Here is a 16761-nt window from a genome sequence, read left to right on the forward strand (position 1 = left end):
TGTGTGCGCACGCGCCACTCAAGCCCAGCCCGCAAGGCCAGGGCCCGCCCTGCCCCTGGCTTGTTCCGTGCGGGCGTACAGCTTTCTGTCTTCATTAGGAGAAACGGGCTGACGGTCCGGCAGCCTCCCCAGCAGCTGCTTGAAGCTGGGAAGAGCTCCATCCACAAGCACTGTCCACGGGCAGGGGTTTGGGGAAGGGACTCAGGGCCCATTCAGACGATGGGCCTTGAGGCAGCCAGTGACGACTGCGGGGCGACACGGGGCCGCGCAGTGTGAGTCCATTTCCGGAAAAACAATGCACACGTGGGCTCCCGGGTGAAAGGACTGTCATCTACACCAACACGCTGGATGGTGCCTCCCTCCGGGCGGTGGGGCGATGGCTGCCGGATGGCGGGTCTTCTTTGCTTCTTTTTTGCTCAGCTGTGTGGGTTGGAACCCAGGAGTGTTCCCAGAACAGGCCTCCATCAGCCCTGGAGAAGTCAGAGAAAGGGGGGAGGGGGGGCTTCCTTTTAAACGGATCCACACTTGGAGCAGAACCACGGTGGAAGTCAAGATGGTTTGGAAAAGTACACAGATGGATGTTTTTCTATTTTAATAGGTGACTGTTTTAATGTGTGTTAAGAAAAAAAATATAAGTGGTGCGTAGCCCTATGCGATTGGGTCTCTGCTGCCCTCACTGGTCTTTCCCCCACTCCCCCTGCTCCAACCCCACTGGCTCCTCCTCCTTCCTCTAACACAAGGTGCCCCAGGACCTTTGCACTTGCTGTCGTCTCTGCCCCCAGTGCTCTTCCTCACATAAATGCAAGGTCCGCTCTTCCTCATCATTCAGGCCTCAGCCTTACATGTCACCTCCTTTCCTGGCTCCTAACTCTGCCCCCCATCCATCGTTAACTACCCTTTGTGTGGTTATTACGCTATCATTATTTGTTTGTTTATTTCTTTTTTTCCTATCTTCCCCTACTGGCCCATGAGTCCTTTGAAGGCAGGGGCCGTGTCTGACCTGTTCACCGCTGTCTCTGGGTGCTCTAGGAAGTCTACCTGACCCGCAGCAGTCGGCTGTGTGGATGAGAGGAGGAGGGGATTGAAGGAGGCAGTAGCCTTAAGGCTAACTCCCGCCCTAGCAGTCAGGGGGACGGCCTTTATGCCCAGAGGAGAGCAAAGCTCCTCCCCTCCCATCTGGGCCTCCAGGTCTCAGTACCTCTGCTCCCTGGGAACGCTGAGAAATCAGAAATCCAGGTCCCACCAGGATCACTTTGCAAAACGCACACATCTTACCTCTGCCCAGCCAGTCGTCTGAAATGTGGACACGCTCTGCCCCCCGCCACCCTCCCAGCACCCCGTTCATTTAGGCCTGGTCACACAGCTCGAGTCTGTCTCCAGAGACACCCCCTTTACCTAGATCCTTAACGGGATTGTGGTGGAGGATGGAGCGGGGCCCGTGCCGGGGACAGGGTGCTGAGGAAGGGAAGCAGAGGAGGGGCGCTGAGCCAGCCGGGAGGTGGAGTGGGAAACGGCGTGTCCCAGCAGCTGAGGGTCTGTGAGTCTTGAACCACCAGAAATTGGGGGCAAAACTGTGTGTGGGCTGCACTCGTCACATTCTCAGAGGCATCTGTGGTTAGAGAATGGCTGCTGGGCCAGATGACCCTCCATGGTCCCTTCCAGCTGCCGAGCCGGTGGCTCCGTGACCGTATAAGGCCGCTGTGTCTGGGGAGCCTCACTGCGGCTGAGCGCAGCCCTGCACGGAGGGGAAGCAGAGAGCAGAGGGAGCCCCAGCCCTGCTCCGCCCCCCCCCCCCCGCCCCAGGGGCCCCAGACAGCAGAGGGGAGCCCAGGTGAGGGAGGCCAGGGGTCCCTCCTCGGTTGCCTCTTCCCAGAGAGCTCCGACCCTCTCGGGGGGCTAGTGCCGCTCTCCCTCTCTCCCCATCCCCACTTGAGATCTCCCCATTGCGCTGCCAGGTTTCCAGAGTCCAGCTGGCAGCGCCAACCCAAAGCCGGACACTCAGGCCCGCAGAGTCAGCCTTTGCCCGCTCCCCGTATTTCTTCTGGTTTGGTGGCTTGGAACCCCTCTCAGAGCCCCTGAGTTTCAGGTGGGCATCAAGCTTGGCTTCCCTTCGCTGCCCGGGCTCTGCAGGCATAAAACGCCAGTGGGTTCCCACCCTGGCATGCACATGCACATGCACACGCACACACACACACACACACACCTCGGCCTCCTTCGGTGAGCTCCTTGGAGAGGGCGGTTTTGTGCACCTGTGCACTCCTGGCTCCTGTCGTTATGAGTCCTGTCCAGAGCCAGCCCTGTGCCAGGTGGCATGGAAAGGGGAAACTGAGGTGTGATCACCTGAAGTCCAAGGGCTGACGGCTGGTGGCAGACAGAAGATTCATAAACAAGTCTACTCAGAGATGAGCTGACGATGGTTGTCCTCCAGGTGCAGAACATGCTTCAGACGCTATCGGTTGTAAGTGACAAATTCAAGCCCTGTTATTAGCTTCTACAAAAACAAGGAGGGATTATCTGGCTTCCATCATGGTTAGCTTCAGGCATGGCTGGATTCAGTGGCTCAGATGATGTCTCTGGGACATGATGTTGCACCCTGTCACTCAACCGTGCAGAGGACAATGCTACTGGCTTCGACTGAGGTGCCCATGTGGCCTCCCTCCTGCTCCCCCAAGCCTGGCCTTGTCTCCTTTAGACTCAGACCCGGGCTGTTTCTCCAGCCTCAAACCAGATACCTCCTGGCCTTGCCTCACTCTCCTCGGGCTGGCGCTGTAGGCAGTGTTCCGACGCTCACTTTGTGTGTGAAGTTCTGGGCTCTCAGGGCACCTGGAGCTAGGCACCCAGGGTGGAAGCAGCAGCCCTGCCCTGCCGGTCAGCGTCGGTCGGCCTGGTGGTCACAGGCCGGGCCTCGACTGCCGCTGTGACACTCACCCTGCTGTGTGACCTCGGGTGGGTGGCTTACCCTCTCTGAGCCTCCGTTTCCTCCCCTGTCTGTGGGAAATCACAGTTTCGATCTCCTAGGATTGTTTTGAATCTTAAATGGGATGGTGCGTGTGAAGTGCTTAGCACAGAGAGGAAGCCCTTCACTCCTGAGTGGGTAAGACCCCGAGCTTTGCTTACAAACACGAATAGCTAACGTTGATGGAGGGCCTCGTGCGTGCCCTCCCGTGCTAAGCGTTTTCAAGTATCACCCATACCTGCTGACTGCCTTTGCTCTCGTGTGTAGGGACTGTAAAAAGACTGCCTTTCTTTCCCACGATTCTGTTTGTTCAGATTAATTTTGAGTAATTCGGGTAGATTTTTCCTTCAGACCCGATGGTCCCAATGCATCGGCTCGGTAATTCCGCTCCTGGATCAGAAGGGCGCTCTCTCGGGGCTGAGTGCAGAGGGCGCTCTCGGGGCTTCGCAGGCTGCGCTCTCGGGGCCCAGTGCGGAGGCGCGCTCATCCGTGGTGTGTGTGGTTTTTCTCCAGGATCATCCACGAAGATGGCTTCTCGGGAGAAGACGTGAAGCAGTACAAGCCTGTCGTCTACAGCAACACCATCCAGTCCCTGGCAGCCATCGTCCGGGCCATGGACACTTTGGGCATCGAATACGGTGACAAGGAGAGAAAGGTAGGCCGCTGAGCGCAGGGGCCCAGCCAGGAGAGGGCCTGTCTCGGTCCCCCGCTGCGTCCTGATGACCGTGCCAGGCTGCCCTCTGGGCACAGGAGGAGGCTGTGCTGCATGTGGGAGAGAAGGCTAGCCACCCACCTAAGCCAGGAGACCAGTCCCTACCTGGTGCCCGCAAACAGGGGCTTCGCCGGTGGGCAGACTTCCCAGCCACGTCGCCAGCAAGGACAATGACGTTCCAGGGCTCATCTTGCAGATGAGAAAGGGCGGGTGACTGCTCTAAACTGGGACTCCCACACTGCACAGTACCTGCCTTTGGGCAATTAACGCGAACAGAGAAAATATTTTTATATATATATGTTTTTGTTGATTTGAAAGAGAGGGGGGAAGGGATAGGGAGGGAGAGAGAGAAACGTCAATGAGAGAGAAACATCGTTCGGCTGCCTCCTGCACGCCCCCTACTGGAAATCGAGCCTGCAACCTGGAATCAAACTGGGACCTCTTGGTTCCTGGGTCGACACTCAACCACGGAGCCACGCCGGCCGGGGAGGAAATAGGTCTCAAATGTAACAGCCTACCTGGCCACCACCCCCTCCTGAGGAGAGCTCTCCATGCCTTGTTTGGGGGGTGAGGGAGCAGCCATGTGAGCTGATTTTTTCTTCCCTCGGACCAAGGGGTGTGCTTTCTGCCCCTCGGGGGTGAGTCTGAGAACCTGAGGGGCTCCCCTCCCTGTAGGAAGGGGACGTCCTAGAACGGGGACTGTTTTTCACTTGAGTGTCCAGGAGGCTGATAAGTGGTGGATGGAATACGTATATAAAAGCTTCTTATTTGCAAGCGTCTGCATTAACTGTAAGACTGAACGTTATGCAGCCACACTGGCAAAATGAATAAAGGGAGGGAGGGAGGGAAACAACCTCAGGGAATTCTATCCCGAAGCTGCTCTCGGCCCCCTGGTGGGATTCCGAGTCCCAGCTCCTCTCGCTGTGACCTGGATCGAGAAAGGGGAGCAGGTGGAGGCCTCCCAGTGCCCTGGCCCCACAGGGAGCCTCTGACTACTGTGTGCTTTGCCCGTGTGGTTAGCAAAGACATATCCCGTCTTTGCTAAAAATCACCTCCATCCCAGATGAAAATTCCCCTCACCTCCTCCGGGTCAGAGATCTCACCTGCGACCCAGCTTGGCGTGTAAAATTCAATGCTGATGCACAGAATTCTAACTCCACGGCCCAGAGTCGCCCCAGCTCAGGCACTGGCTCCTCCAGGTGCAGGGGAATGGGGTGACGCAGTGTGTCTGAGGCCAGCCCTGGAGCCAGGGAGCTGGGTGCTGGCAGGAGGGCCTGTCCCCAAGCACTTCTCCCCAGGGACAGGCTCTGGTTCGGGCCAGAGAGTCGGGGCCCCTGGAAAGAGGGCACTGCCGTTCTCCAGCCTTGTTCCCTTTAAGCACTCATGGCGGGCGGGCTCATGGCAAAGCGGGCGCATGGCAAAGCGGGCGCTGTGCTGGCTGCTGGGGACGCAGATGAGCGCAGGGGGAGAGGCGGACAAGCGCAGGGGGAGAGGTGCTGGAGGAAGCAGACAGTCAGCAGATACCGACTCAGACCATCAGAGTGGCCGAGGTGGCTACCCGGCTTCATTCATTTCAGCGATAACGGCCACAGTGGTAACAGACAGCTATGATGTTTTATTGAATGTATTGGGGTGACACTGGTTAATACAATTATAAAGGTTTGAGGTGTACGATTCTATAACACATCATCTATATATTGCATTGTGTGTTCACCACCCCAAGTCAAGTCTCCATCACCATTTGCCCCCGACCTTTGCCCTCTTCTACCTCCCCTCACCCCCCCTCCCCTCTGGTAATCCACATACTGTTGTCTGTGTCTATGAGGATGTGTGTGTGTTTGTTTGTTGCTTAATCCCTTCACCTTCTTCCCCTATCCCTGCACCCCCGCCCCCGCCCCCCAACAAACAGCCATCATTTACTGAGCACCTGCTAGCTGCCAGGCACTGTGCTGAGCACTTGACATATATCCACTCATTTCAGTCAACTCTGGCCTGATCTTCAGACCCGGGGCAGACCACGGGCCTTGGCTCTCGGTCCGCCTTTCAGCAGAAGCGAGAGCACAGTACCGGTCTCCGTTAACCAGCCGGCAGGTACCGGGAATGGCGTGCCTCGTTTTTCCAGGTCTCAGAGAAAAAAGGGAAAGTACCCGTCATTCTGCGCTAAGTGAGTAGATGTGGGTGGAGTACTGACCATGTGTCGGCTTGGTGCTGAGCCCTCGTAGAGATTCAAAGTTATGTGAGATGGGGCCCCTTAGGGAGCTGGCCATCCTCTTGGGCACACAGGGCCCCAGGCTGCCTGAGCGCTGTCATCCCACAAGCCGGTCGGGGAAAGCTTCCTGGAGGAAGTGAGGCTGGAACTGTCCTCGAAACAGGCATGGCAGGTGCGGGGAAGGGTGAGGACGGGGACTCGGGGCAGGAAGAACCGAGTAAACGCCGAGGGTCGGCAAGGACCAGAGGAGATTTGATGGACGGGGAGGCCAGTGGCCAGAACAGAGGCTCAGGTAGGGGCCAGGTGTGGGGAAGGTAGAAGATTCGGTCAGGTCCCGATGCGGAGGGCCTTGGAAAGGATGCCAAGGAGTTTGGGTTGTATCCTGTTGGCAGTGAGCAGCCATTGACAACGTTGGAGCTGGGAGGGATGGGTGAGCTTTAGGGTATTATGATGGCACGTGCAGGGTGGACTCGGGTGGGGGGGACAAAGCTGGGTCAAATGCTAATTGACCCCCACATCAGGGTCTCGAGCGGGGTGGGAAATGAGAGCAGCCAGGTGGTGTGGTGACTAAAGAAAGGGACCTGTGACTGGCTACTGGGGCAAACGGATAAGGATCAGGAAACTGAAACTCCAGTGTGACCAGCCTGGAAGCCTGGGGACAAGGCAGACCACAGGCAGAACGTCAGGAGATGGGGCCACACTTGGCGAGTCGGGTTTCAGCCTGGTGGCTCTCCAGGTGGGAGTGGTCCCCACGCAGAGGGACTCAGAGCTGAAGCTTTCCGTCTCCGTCTCCTGCGTGGCAGGGCCTGTGCTAAACCATTTGCGTGAATTAAGTGATTAACACTAACAGCTCCCTGTGCGGTGGGTGCTATTGTCACCCCATTTTACAAGGGGAAAAAATGAGGTGGAGCGACCCTCGACCCTCGGTGACTTGCCCGAGGTCACGCAGTACAAAATGTATGCACGTGGAGGATGGAGACACAGCCCTAATGAAACTGCAGTCCACTGGGCTCAGTCCAGTCCCCGTTAAACAGGCACCGTACCGTCAGGGAAAGCACTAGGTCATTACAAGAATCCCATCTTTTTTCCCTAAGTCTCTCTAAAGACGTGGAAAGGGACCCAAAGGACGACGTTTCCCACATAGCCCTCCTGTCTTCCTCATGTCGGTCCCACCCCCACTCTCCTGAGCTGCCCCACTCTCCACATCCCCCCCCCCGAGTTCCCCAGAGACCCTCTCTCTACCCCCAGCCCACAGGGCTTCCCTCTCTTGCCCTCCTCCTCCTCCTCCTGTCCCCACCTTTTCCCTCCTTCCTCCTTCCACCCACCCCTCTCTCCTTATAAGTGGGTCCCTCTCTTGCTCTCCCTCCCTGCCTTCCTCTCTCCTCCCTCCTTCTCTAACTCCTTTCTTCCCTCCCTTTCTCCTCACTGCCAGCTCATTATTATGCAAATTGTCTTAATCTTTTGAAGTGGAGTCTTTCCCCTTCCTCCTTCCCCAGCCCGGCCCCATCTGCATCACAAAAGCAGAGAGACTGGGCGGTCTGCCCTGTAAGGATCTGGGAGACTGGACAATTACAGGGTTAGGAGGCTCTCGGAGAAGGTCTATAGGAACAGTCCTAGCCCCTGTCAGTAGATTTACACACATGCACACACACATGTGTATCTATCAACACCTGAAAATGTGTGCGTGCGTATACTTGCATATATAAAACATATTGCAAGCTAATGGGATAATAGCAAAGGAACAATGCCTTGAACTTGTGTGAGGGTTTTATTCCATTGAAAAGACTCTTGTTTTCATCGTTTGCGCCTATGCCTACTTCTCTCGCTACATTCTAATGTCCTGGAAGCACAAAATCTAGATCTCATTCGTCTCGTACAGTGCCTGACACAGGAAGGAAGGGGCCTGGATCCGGTTCCCACTTCTACCACGAGCTCTTTGGAAGGTAAAATTATTTACCTTCCTCAGCCCTCAGTGTTTTTGTCTCCAAGATGGGCACGACCTTAACACCCTCCTCGGTTACAGGCTGTAAGATTAAATGAGACGATGCCTGTGAAGTGCTTAGGATGGTGCCTGACAACAGAGTTCTCAGCACCACGTTCTCTCTTGTCCTTCCACCAACTCACGTTCTCTCTTGTCCTTCCACCAACTTGTTTAAAATTATTACTGCTAATAAAAATCGGTGAATTAACCCTCCACTTGTCTAGTGAGGAATGGGTAAGGTTTTAGGTGCATTTTTCAGGTTAGATACAGAGGGACGAGGTGCCTAATTGGCTGCCTGGCCTGCACGGGACTATAGTGCTTCTGTCCCTCCGAGGGGCTCCGTGAGGGACCTCTCCCCTCCTCCCCCCCCCCCCCAGAGAATGGCAGCTCTTTGGGGAGGCCGCGTCATATTTCACACTTAGCTTCCAGGATGTCATTGGATCTCCTCTGGTCAAAGAAATCTTGACATTTAAATCACACCATGGAGCTCAGAACCCTATCCTATTTTTGATCGTGAAAATATTTCGGTGCCATCTCCACGGCGCAGCGCTGCTCGCCCGGGGGCTTGCACTAACTCTGAAACAGACAAAAACAAGGATGCTCACTGGCCTGCGTCCGCCTGCCTTCCCGGGGCCTGGAGAAACCTCAGTGGTGGCCGGCAGATCTGACGAGGCGCTGGGGGAGGTGACTCGTGAAGCGGCCGTGCCCACTCCTGAGGCCAGGAAGAGCTGCCTGCCTGCCTGCCGGGTGCCAGGTACACAGCGAGGGGCAGCCCTGCCTGGTCCCTCTGCCTGCCCGGACTCAGAGCTCGGAACTGCTCCGCTGAAGGCGATCCGATTCTGTGGCCCCCTTTTGCAGATGGGACCAAACAGGCCCCGTCTGGCTCGAATAGGAAAGGGACTCCCTCAAAGGCAGTGTGGCCGACCCAGCACTGGAACTGAGGTTTACGCACCAGGGCTCAGCTCTCTCTGCGTCTGGCCAGGCTGCCTCCAGTCACCCAGCCAACGTGGAGCCTTCTTGTCTCCAATGGCCTGAGGGGCTCCTGGGAGGAGAGTGAATTCCCCCGAGGACATTACCTGTTGGTCTGGGTTCTGGTCCAGGACTCTGTGCATCCAGACAGCTGCCGCCTACCCCCTGCCCCAGCTCCTGACTGCAGCCCTTCCGACCCCTCCTGACCCCTCCTGACCTCTGCTCCCTCCACCCCCAGCCCTGACCTCTCCCTCATCTGTGAAGTAGGGATGAGTCTGCAGCTCTGACAACCCAATACCACGGACAGGGAGTGCTGGCCATGCACCGCGACCCTCCAGACGCGGCAGGACGGTGCCCCACACTGAGCTCCACAGGCCCTGTCTGGCCCAGACGGCCAGCTCACGCCGCCCAGCCCCGCCCAGCCCAGCGCTAGAAGCCTGGCTTTCTCTCCCTCCGCTCTACCAGACTCTCCTCCCCCGATATCCCTGGTCCGAGGTCCCCAGGGCACAGTCCTGAAATAGCTCACTGCCAAATTAGGTCCAGCTTCTCCAGCTCTGTGGGCGCCCCCCACACATACACTTCTTTCCCAGCCCTCTGTCTCCCTACCTTTCCCCTTCCCGTCGCACTTCCCTGCCCGGTGCTGAGACCAGCCGGTCTCCCTGATGACCGCTGGCCAAGGAGAGGAAGGCAGCCCTCCAGGCCCCAGGGTGGCTGCTGGGGCCGGGGCCAGGCGGGGGGTCCACCACGGTTTTCAGGGTCTGGGGCTGTGCACCTGATAGTGAAGGGCCTGGCCCCGCAGAGACCACCCACCATGGTCCCAAGTCCAAGGGCTCAGCCGTCAGCCTGGAGCCGAGGTCTGGGACTCTTACCTCCTCTCTCAGAGGACCCAGTGCAAGAACCCAGTGCGTGTCCTCAGAGTGACGCTGCTGCATCACTGGAGTCAGAGAGCCACAGGTCATCGCTGATCCTCCTTTTTGCGCTTGGTGACCTCAGACAGGCTCCCTCACTACCCTGAGCCTCAGTTTCCCTCCTCGGGGCGATGGGGTCGCACGCTCCCCTGGGCCCTGCACGGTGCTGAGCGCTTTCCACGCGTTCACGCCCTCGCCCCTCCCCCTTTGAGGGCGCCCCGCTTCTTGACAGGACCCCGATTGAGACATCGACTCCATCGCCGTCCTCGTTCTGCAGATGAGAAAACAAGTGCAGGGAGAGGCGGTGACAAGCCCAAGGTCCCGGGGCTGTGGGCCGGGTGGGAGCCCAGCAGCCTGGCCCAGGTGTGTGCTGTGACCCGGTCTGATGCGGAGGCAGGTCCACGCTCCCCATCCCGGCTTTCCCCCCAGGAAAGGCACTGGGCGCCACAGCTGGGCCCGGGCCCTGAGCTGTGTGCCTAGCACATGGCCGATGCGCCCAGGGAAGCAGCCGTGGGCTCTGATGGTGGAGGTTTCGTCTGCCCCCTCCCCGGCTCCTGGGGGCTCGCCAGCCACGGGTGAGTGGGTGGAGAGACGGCTCCATCGCCACCATCCGGAGCGTGCCGGCAGCAAGCCGGGGCACAGGCTTGGGCCCCAAGTCCCTGTAGTTCCCGAGCCGGGTGGTGGGAAGAGGCCGCCTCCTCTTGGGAAAAGTGGGAGGTGGGAAAGCAGCCCGCCCTGCCGATCGCAGCAGCCGCACAGCCTGGTGGGGAGAAGGCCGCGGGGGCCAGTCTTTCCTCGCTGTGACTCACATTGGATGGGCAGGAGCCGGGGACTGAGCATTGAGGGGGCAGGGTCTTGGTCAGGTGAGGGCCCCTGAACCCGAGGAGTGCCAGGCCTCAGCTGGGTGGCAGAGGAACAGGGCCCTTCCCAGAGAAGCTGGCTCCAGGCCCAGCCCAGCTCCCTCTGCTGTGCGGCCGCAGGCAAGTCCCTCGTCCCCCAGGGTCCTACAGAGGAGCCAGGCTTCCACGCTCTCCCCTCCACCCGCCCCCGCCACCTCGGTTCCATCAATTCCAAAACAAACGTCCTGTCAATTCTCCTGGCAGAACTTAATTGCTAAGTTTGGGTGACGACCAAGCACAAGGCTCTTCCTTTCTATCTAAAAGGACAAAAGCCAGGCCGGCGTGGCTCCATGGTTGAGTGTCGACCTAGGAACCAGGAGGTCGCGGTTTGATTCCCAGTCAGGGCACATGCCAGGGTTGCGGGCTTGATCCCCAGTGGGGGGGCGTCCAGGAGGCAGCCGATCCATGATTCTCTGTCATCATTGATGTTTCTATCTCCCCCTCTCCCTTCCTCTCTGAAAACAATAAAAATATTAAAAAATTTTAAAAATAAAAAAACCCCGAATTTCAAAGGCAGGGCCTGTGTGCCCCTTGAAGACTGACTTCTCTAGAAGGGGAGTTGGTGTTCCCACAGCCGGCAGCACCCCCCCCCCCCCGAGACAGCCCTGCACCCCCACATGGCCATGGGCACCATCCCAGCCCCACGGGAGCACCAGTGAGGATCGGCACCCAGAGACCACGAGCCGTGGGGGTGAAGCCACCAAATCGGGCAGAAAAACACTGTCAAGGGCTATGGTAGCTGCGTCTGTGTCAAGGGTCACCCTATCTCGGGGAGGCAGAGGGAGATACCAGCCACGTGAAGCTGCCAGTTTCGTTCTGATCAATCTGGAACGTTCCCTGCATGGTGGGGAGAGGGAAGGTGGATTTCAGGAGCTGTTTGTTCGATGAGAATGTGATGGCAGAGCCTCCGGAACAGGCTGAGGGTGGGGTGTGGTACCAGGGGTGCCTCTGGGCACTGTCTCAAACATTAGGCACGCATCTCATTGATCCTCGCCCCACGCCCCAAGCATGTAGGCGGATGTCCCATGGCACCACCAGGACACCTGGAGCTCCGAGCAGTGGGGGATGCTGCTACCGGATATCCGAATATCCGCAGACTGTTTAGTGCTCTCCCCGCCCTGGTCAAGCCCCAAACAGCCGCGGGACCAGGCTTACAGAATTAGGGGCTGCTCTCCTCCCTTCAAAACCCCAGACTGGAGGGATCTGGATGCCGACAAACTCTGCCCCTCCCAGGTCCTCCGCCCAGCTGCGGATCCTGCTGCTGTCTCTCTCCATCACCCCTCGGTGCTTCCTTGTGACCATGCTTCAGGCTCACCCCAAGTATAAACCCTTTGTCTAGTCGTCTGTCGATGGGCATCTAAGGGGTCATTCCAGGGGTCGATGTGAAGAATAATAATACCGCTAGACTCTGACGTGCAGGTTTTTGGTGGGTACGCATGTTTACTTCTCTTGGTAGATACCCAGAGTGGAACTGCTAGGTCGTATGGTAAGGGTGCGTTAACTTCATGAGAAACTTCCAAACTACATTCCAAAGTGGTGGTTTCTTTTTTTTTTTTTTAATATATTTTTATTTCAGTGAGAGGGAGAGAGAGAGAGAAACATCAGTGATGAGAGAGAATCACTGATCGGCTGCATCCTGCACGCCCTCTACTGGGGATCACGCCCACAATGTAGGCATGTGCCCTTGACCGGAATCAAACCCGGGACCCTTGAGTGCACAGGCTGACGCTCTATCCACTGAGCCAAACCGGCTTGGGCACGTGGTTGTACTATTTAGAATGTGTGACGGCCCCTGCTGTCCCATGCTGTCATCAACATGCAGAATTGTCCTTTTCCCGTTCGCATGGAGAGATACTCCATCGTGCTTCGAACTTGCACTCCCCCGGTGACTAGTGATATTTAGCAAGTTTTGGACGTGCCTTTTGGCCATGTCTGTCTTTTCTTGTGAAGTATCTGCTCGCATCTTTCGTTCTTTCTCTTTAATGGGTTGCTTGCCTTCTTACTAATGAGTTGTGAGAGGTGGTTTTTTGAGATAATCCTGGATACACGTTCTTTGACATACACGTGTTGTGAATACCTTCTCCAGTCTATGGCCTGCCTTTACCAGGGTCGTTTTTAAGCTGGTGAACGAATGAATGTCGATTGGTTGGCTCTCAAGCTTCCATCTCTGCGTGTGGGGAACCCTTTCTCTTTATTTCCCTCCCATGGGCCGTGAGATGTTTCTCTCTGCAGGGAGAGAGGTTGTGTTGCCTTTGAGCTTCTGGACTCTGGGATCTGACCGTCCTGGGTCCAAGTCCCAGCTCCACGGCTCACGAGTGGGCAGCCCCTTCACCTCTGCCCCCTGCATCTCTCATTTCTGGTTTGTAAAATGGGGACCAAAATGACCATCTGCTGTGAAGACTAAATGCAATGATGACTGTTAGCAGTGAGCGAGGGCTCGCAAAAGCTGAGCTGGACCTGTTAGCGCCCTGGGTGCCCAGCCCCGTCAGCGCCCCAGCCCCAACCCGTGCGGAACCAGGCCGCACCGAGCACCTTCCTTCTTTATGTTAAAAACTCCTCCTTCCTCAAAGTAGCTCAGGGCAAAACCTGGGACTCCTCCTGCCTCTCCTGTGTCCCTCTTCCTTTGCAGAATGGCTTTGGCCCCTCTGGCTTCCCAGTCTCTGCCCAGGCCCTGCCCCACAGGCCTCCTCACTCCCTACCCACACGGTCTCCCTGCCTCCTGCCTCCCCAGCTTTCCCCTGCGTGCCTCGGCCACCATTGCTAAAGGAATCAGAAACACAGGGCTCCTGGGGTGAGTGTTTGGGGGCGACCCCTGGGCCAGGGCAGGCTCTGCTGTCGCTGGCGCCTCTGGTTAGAAATGCCGGGCTCTGTCCTCAGCCCCAGCCGTCAGCGCCCCTCCCCGACCTTCAGAGCTGCCTTGGCCGTCCTTGCAGGAGGCAGGCCATGCCTTGGCCCTTGGCAGGACCCATTCCTTTGATACGTGATCAGAAAATTCAATTATAAAACCAATTACTAATTTCCTGAGCTTTACAAGGAAGACATGAACGTTTGATTAAGTTTGAATTTCTGTTTGGTTGTTGATTGCCGGCCAAGGCCCAGTGGGCTTGTGGGAAATTTTTATTGTTGATCCTGTTTGGTTTTGTGGCTGTGCTCTTGGTGGGGGGGGAAGGCACATTGATTTTGTGTTGTGGGGTTCCCCCCCTCCCCCGCCGCTGCAACCAACTTGCTGAATGGCTGCTCCCCTGTTGTGATGCATGAGATGTAAATCCCCCAAAGACCCGTTGCCAGGGTGAGGGGCTGGGGAATTGAGCTCAGCTAAACAGAGGCCTTTGGCTTTGCAGGCGGAGCGTGCGTTTCCCATGCGGAGCTGAGCTCCAGCCGGCGGACAAGGCTGCGTTCAAGGGCGCCGCACAGACAGGGCTGCTGGGGTGGATCCCTGGTCATGTGGGAGCAGCTTCAGCAGTGGACTGGGCTCCGGCTGCCCCCAGACCCTGCCCAGGGAACAGACATATAGCTGCAGAGGTCAAGGGTCAAGGGGTCAAAAGACCAGAGCCCCTCAGGTGCCTGTCACCTCTCCCCCCAACCTGCTGGGCCCCAGCGGCCAGGGCCCAGGGCAGTGGGGACTGGAAAGCACGCCTTTGTCTGCAGCCGGAGCGCCTTGCTTTGGGGGATGTTTCTGGGACACTGAGCAGAGCCTGTGATGGGACCTCCGGGCTCCAGGTCAGAGTCTGATTTGGTTCTGGGACCCATGTTTCTTCTCTCGGAATAAAATGAGACAACCCCGGTTCTTTGGGAGCTGTCGCCACCCCAGAACTCCTCCTACGAGGGGAATAATACCCAAGGGTGGTGCTGGGTCCCCCTCACAGTGTGTCCCCCAGGCCTAAACCCCCCAGTCGGGGATGGAGCCCTGTGGGTGTGAAAGGCTTTCCCGTCTCTAGGAATCCGGCTTACAGTACCGATGCCTGTGGCGGGAGAAGCATCTCCCAATGGGAATTAGCCGTCACCTAATTGAGAAAACAGCCCTTTGGGGCGGACCGGGGATCCCTGTGCCCAGGGTGGGGTCAGATAAAGTCCACCTGCCTCGCAGCTCAGTCAAGGGTGACCACTCTCTCCAGGAAACACCCACACAGCAGCCTCCCCAACGGGCCCACCTTGACCCCCAGTTCAGAGGTCACGGGCCCTGCCCAGCCGGAGGTCACGCCGCTGGAGACTGCCGATTCTGGGCTTGGACTTGGACCTGGGACTTATGAGCCCTACCCAAGCCCGTCTCCTCTGCACACAGAAGCCCCGACACTCACACCCGCTTTGTTTGATCAGCTTGTTTGCTAGCGTGTTTGTTTTTGTAGGTGAGCATTTTATAAGTTTTGAATTTGGGTTGTTTCCTATTCTTTTTTTTTCTTTTTTTTTTAATGAAAGTTACATCTTCCTGGTGGAGTTGCATTGGGAAATTCGGGGTTGGCCACCTGGGCCGAATTGACAAGTAACCAGGCAATGCTCGATGGAGTACTGTACCCCTTCTTACAGGTTTTGCTAAGTTGGAGGAGAGGGAGTTGTGAAGATGTGAAAACGTGTGCAGAGGGGCTGGGCCTGGCAGATTCCCTCCTTTATGGAGAACTAGATAATTAAATAATAATAATAATAAGTTCTCTTTGTGCAGGACGATTCTGTCATATGTGCCAACATGAGGTGGTGTGCGAAGAGAGGGGAGGGAGGGACCCAGGCTGGGGTCCAGGCCTTGGCAGGAAGGGGACTGGCGCCCCACACCCGGGGAGGGCTCCTGAAGCAGGTGCCTGGAGAGACTCCACTGTCACTCCCGCCCTCCTGCACTTCTGGGTGACAGCGATGACAGCGGGGAAGTAACAGCTCCCCACGTATGGAGCACACGCAGGCCAGGCTCCGTGCTGCTGCTGTTAGTTACCCTTGGGGACATTCTTCCTTACGAGAGGGATGTGTTTATGTTCCTACGAAGCCAGGAAACAAGCCTGCAGCCCATCCAGCTCATGATGGCCCAGATAGTGGAACAAGACCCAGGGTAGGAGGTGGATTGTTTCCTGAGTCACATAAAAGAAACACATGACACGCATGAGGCCAGGGGTCTTACACGGATTGGGCAGAGGTCGCGAAAGCAGGACAAAAGGACTGAAGCTTGGCAAAGCTTGCCTTATCCCTGTGAGCTCGGTAAGAATAGGATTGTACCCATTTTACAGATGAGGAAACTGAGGCTCAGAAAGGTTGAGTGACTTGCCCTGGGGTACACAGCTGGTAGATGGCAGAGCCAGGACCCAGCCCCAGGCCTGCCTGACTCCAAAGGCAGGTCAGCGGCCCCAGCAAGGCCGAAGCCCAAAGCCCAGTTGGACACTCACTTTCATGCTCCAGGGGCAGCCCCCAGTGCTGGAGAAGGAAAGCTTTGAGGGCTCCTTACTGGAGGGTGAAATGGGAGCAAATCCTCGCTGGGGAGGTGGGGCCCTGGGCCTGCTTCCTCCAATCAGCTGCTTCGAATTCTCTCCACTAGAGGCCTTTTCAGGAAGGGCCTGGTGTGATGTGGCAGTGACTGAGGAGCTGCTATTGCCCAGCATATACCATGCACCCTCCCCAGTCAGCTCCTCCCACCCCCAAAGGCCCGCCTCTCCTTTCTTCCGGGGTGTCTCCCAGCCCTTCCTTTTTCCCTTTCTTGTCTCTGAATCACTTTTTCCAATAAGCTATGGACTCAGGATGTCGAATAACTCCCTGCATGATTTCGGAAAGCCTCCCTCTGATCACGGAAGCCTGGGTGTGGGAGGCATATTTATATCTATGTTTGTATTTATATTTATATCAGAATATTACTAACCAAATTGGCATGGGGAGTGCCAGGCACGGAAGCTGCTAGCGGAAGCCGCTGAGAGGAGTGAGCCTCATAGAACTGACAGCGTCGAGAAGAGAAACAGACTAACAAGTAAACTAGAAGAGGCAGAGAGTGGTCACGGCAGGCCGATGACTTAAACGGGGGCAGGAAACGGGTGGCCGCCCGAAGCCCGCTCACCCTGGGCCAGCCGTGTGGCTTAGGAACAGCTGACATCTACTCACTGCTCACCACGTGCTGACATGACAGTATTGCGTATATTACCTCCTCTAATCCTCACAGCCC

General features: G+C 57.0%; 1 protein-coding gene across 2 annotated transcripts in view; it reads left to right on the forward strand.

Moving 5' to 3' along the window:
- The window catches only part of GNAO1 (G protein subunit alpha o1), a 116067-nt gene that overhangs the window by 70097 nt on the left and 29209 nt on the right, over positions 1–16761 (forward strand). For both annotated transcript variants that reach the window (XM_081106656.1, XM_081106657.1), the window contains exon 3: positions 3470–3611. In XM_081106656.1, the coding sequence (XP_080962782.1) occupies positions 3470–3611 (142 nt within the window). The remainder of the gene's footprint in view (positions 1–3469; positions 3612–16761) is intronic.

This window comes from Myotis nattereri, assembly GCF_964212035.1.
Source record: "Myotis nattereri genome assembly, chromosome: 15".
Lineage (NCBI taxonomy): Eukaryota > Metazoa > Chordata > Mammalia > Chiroptera > Vespertilionidae > Myotis > Myotis nattereri.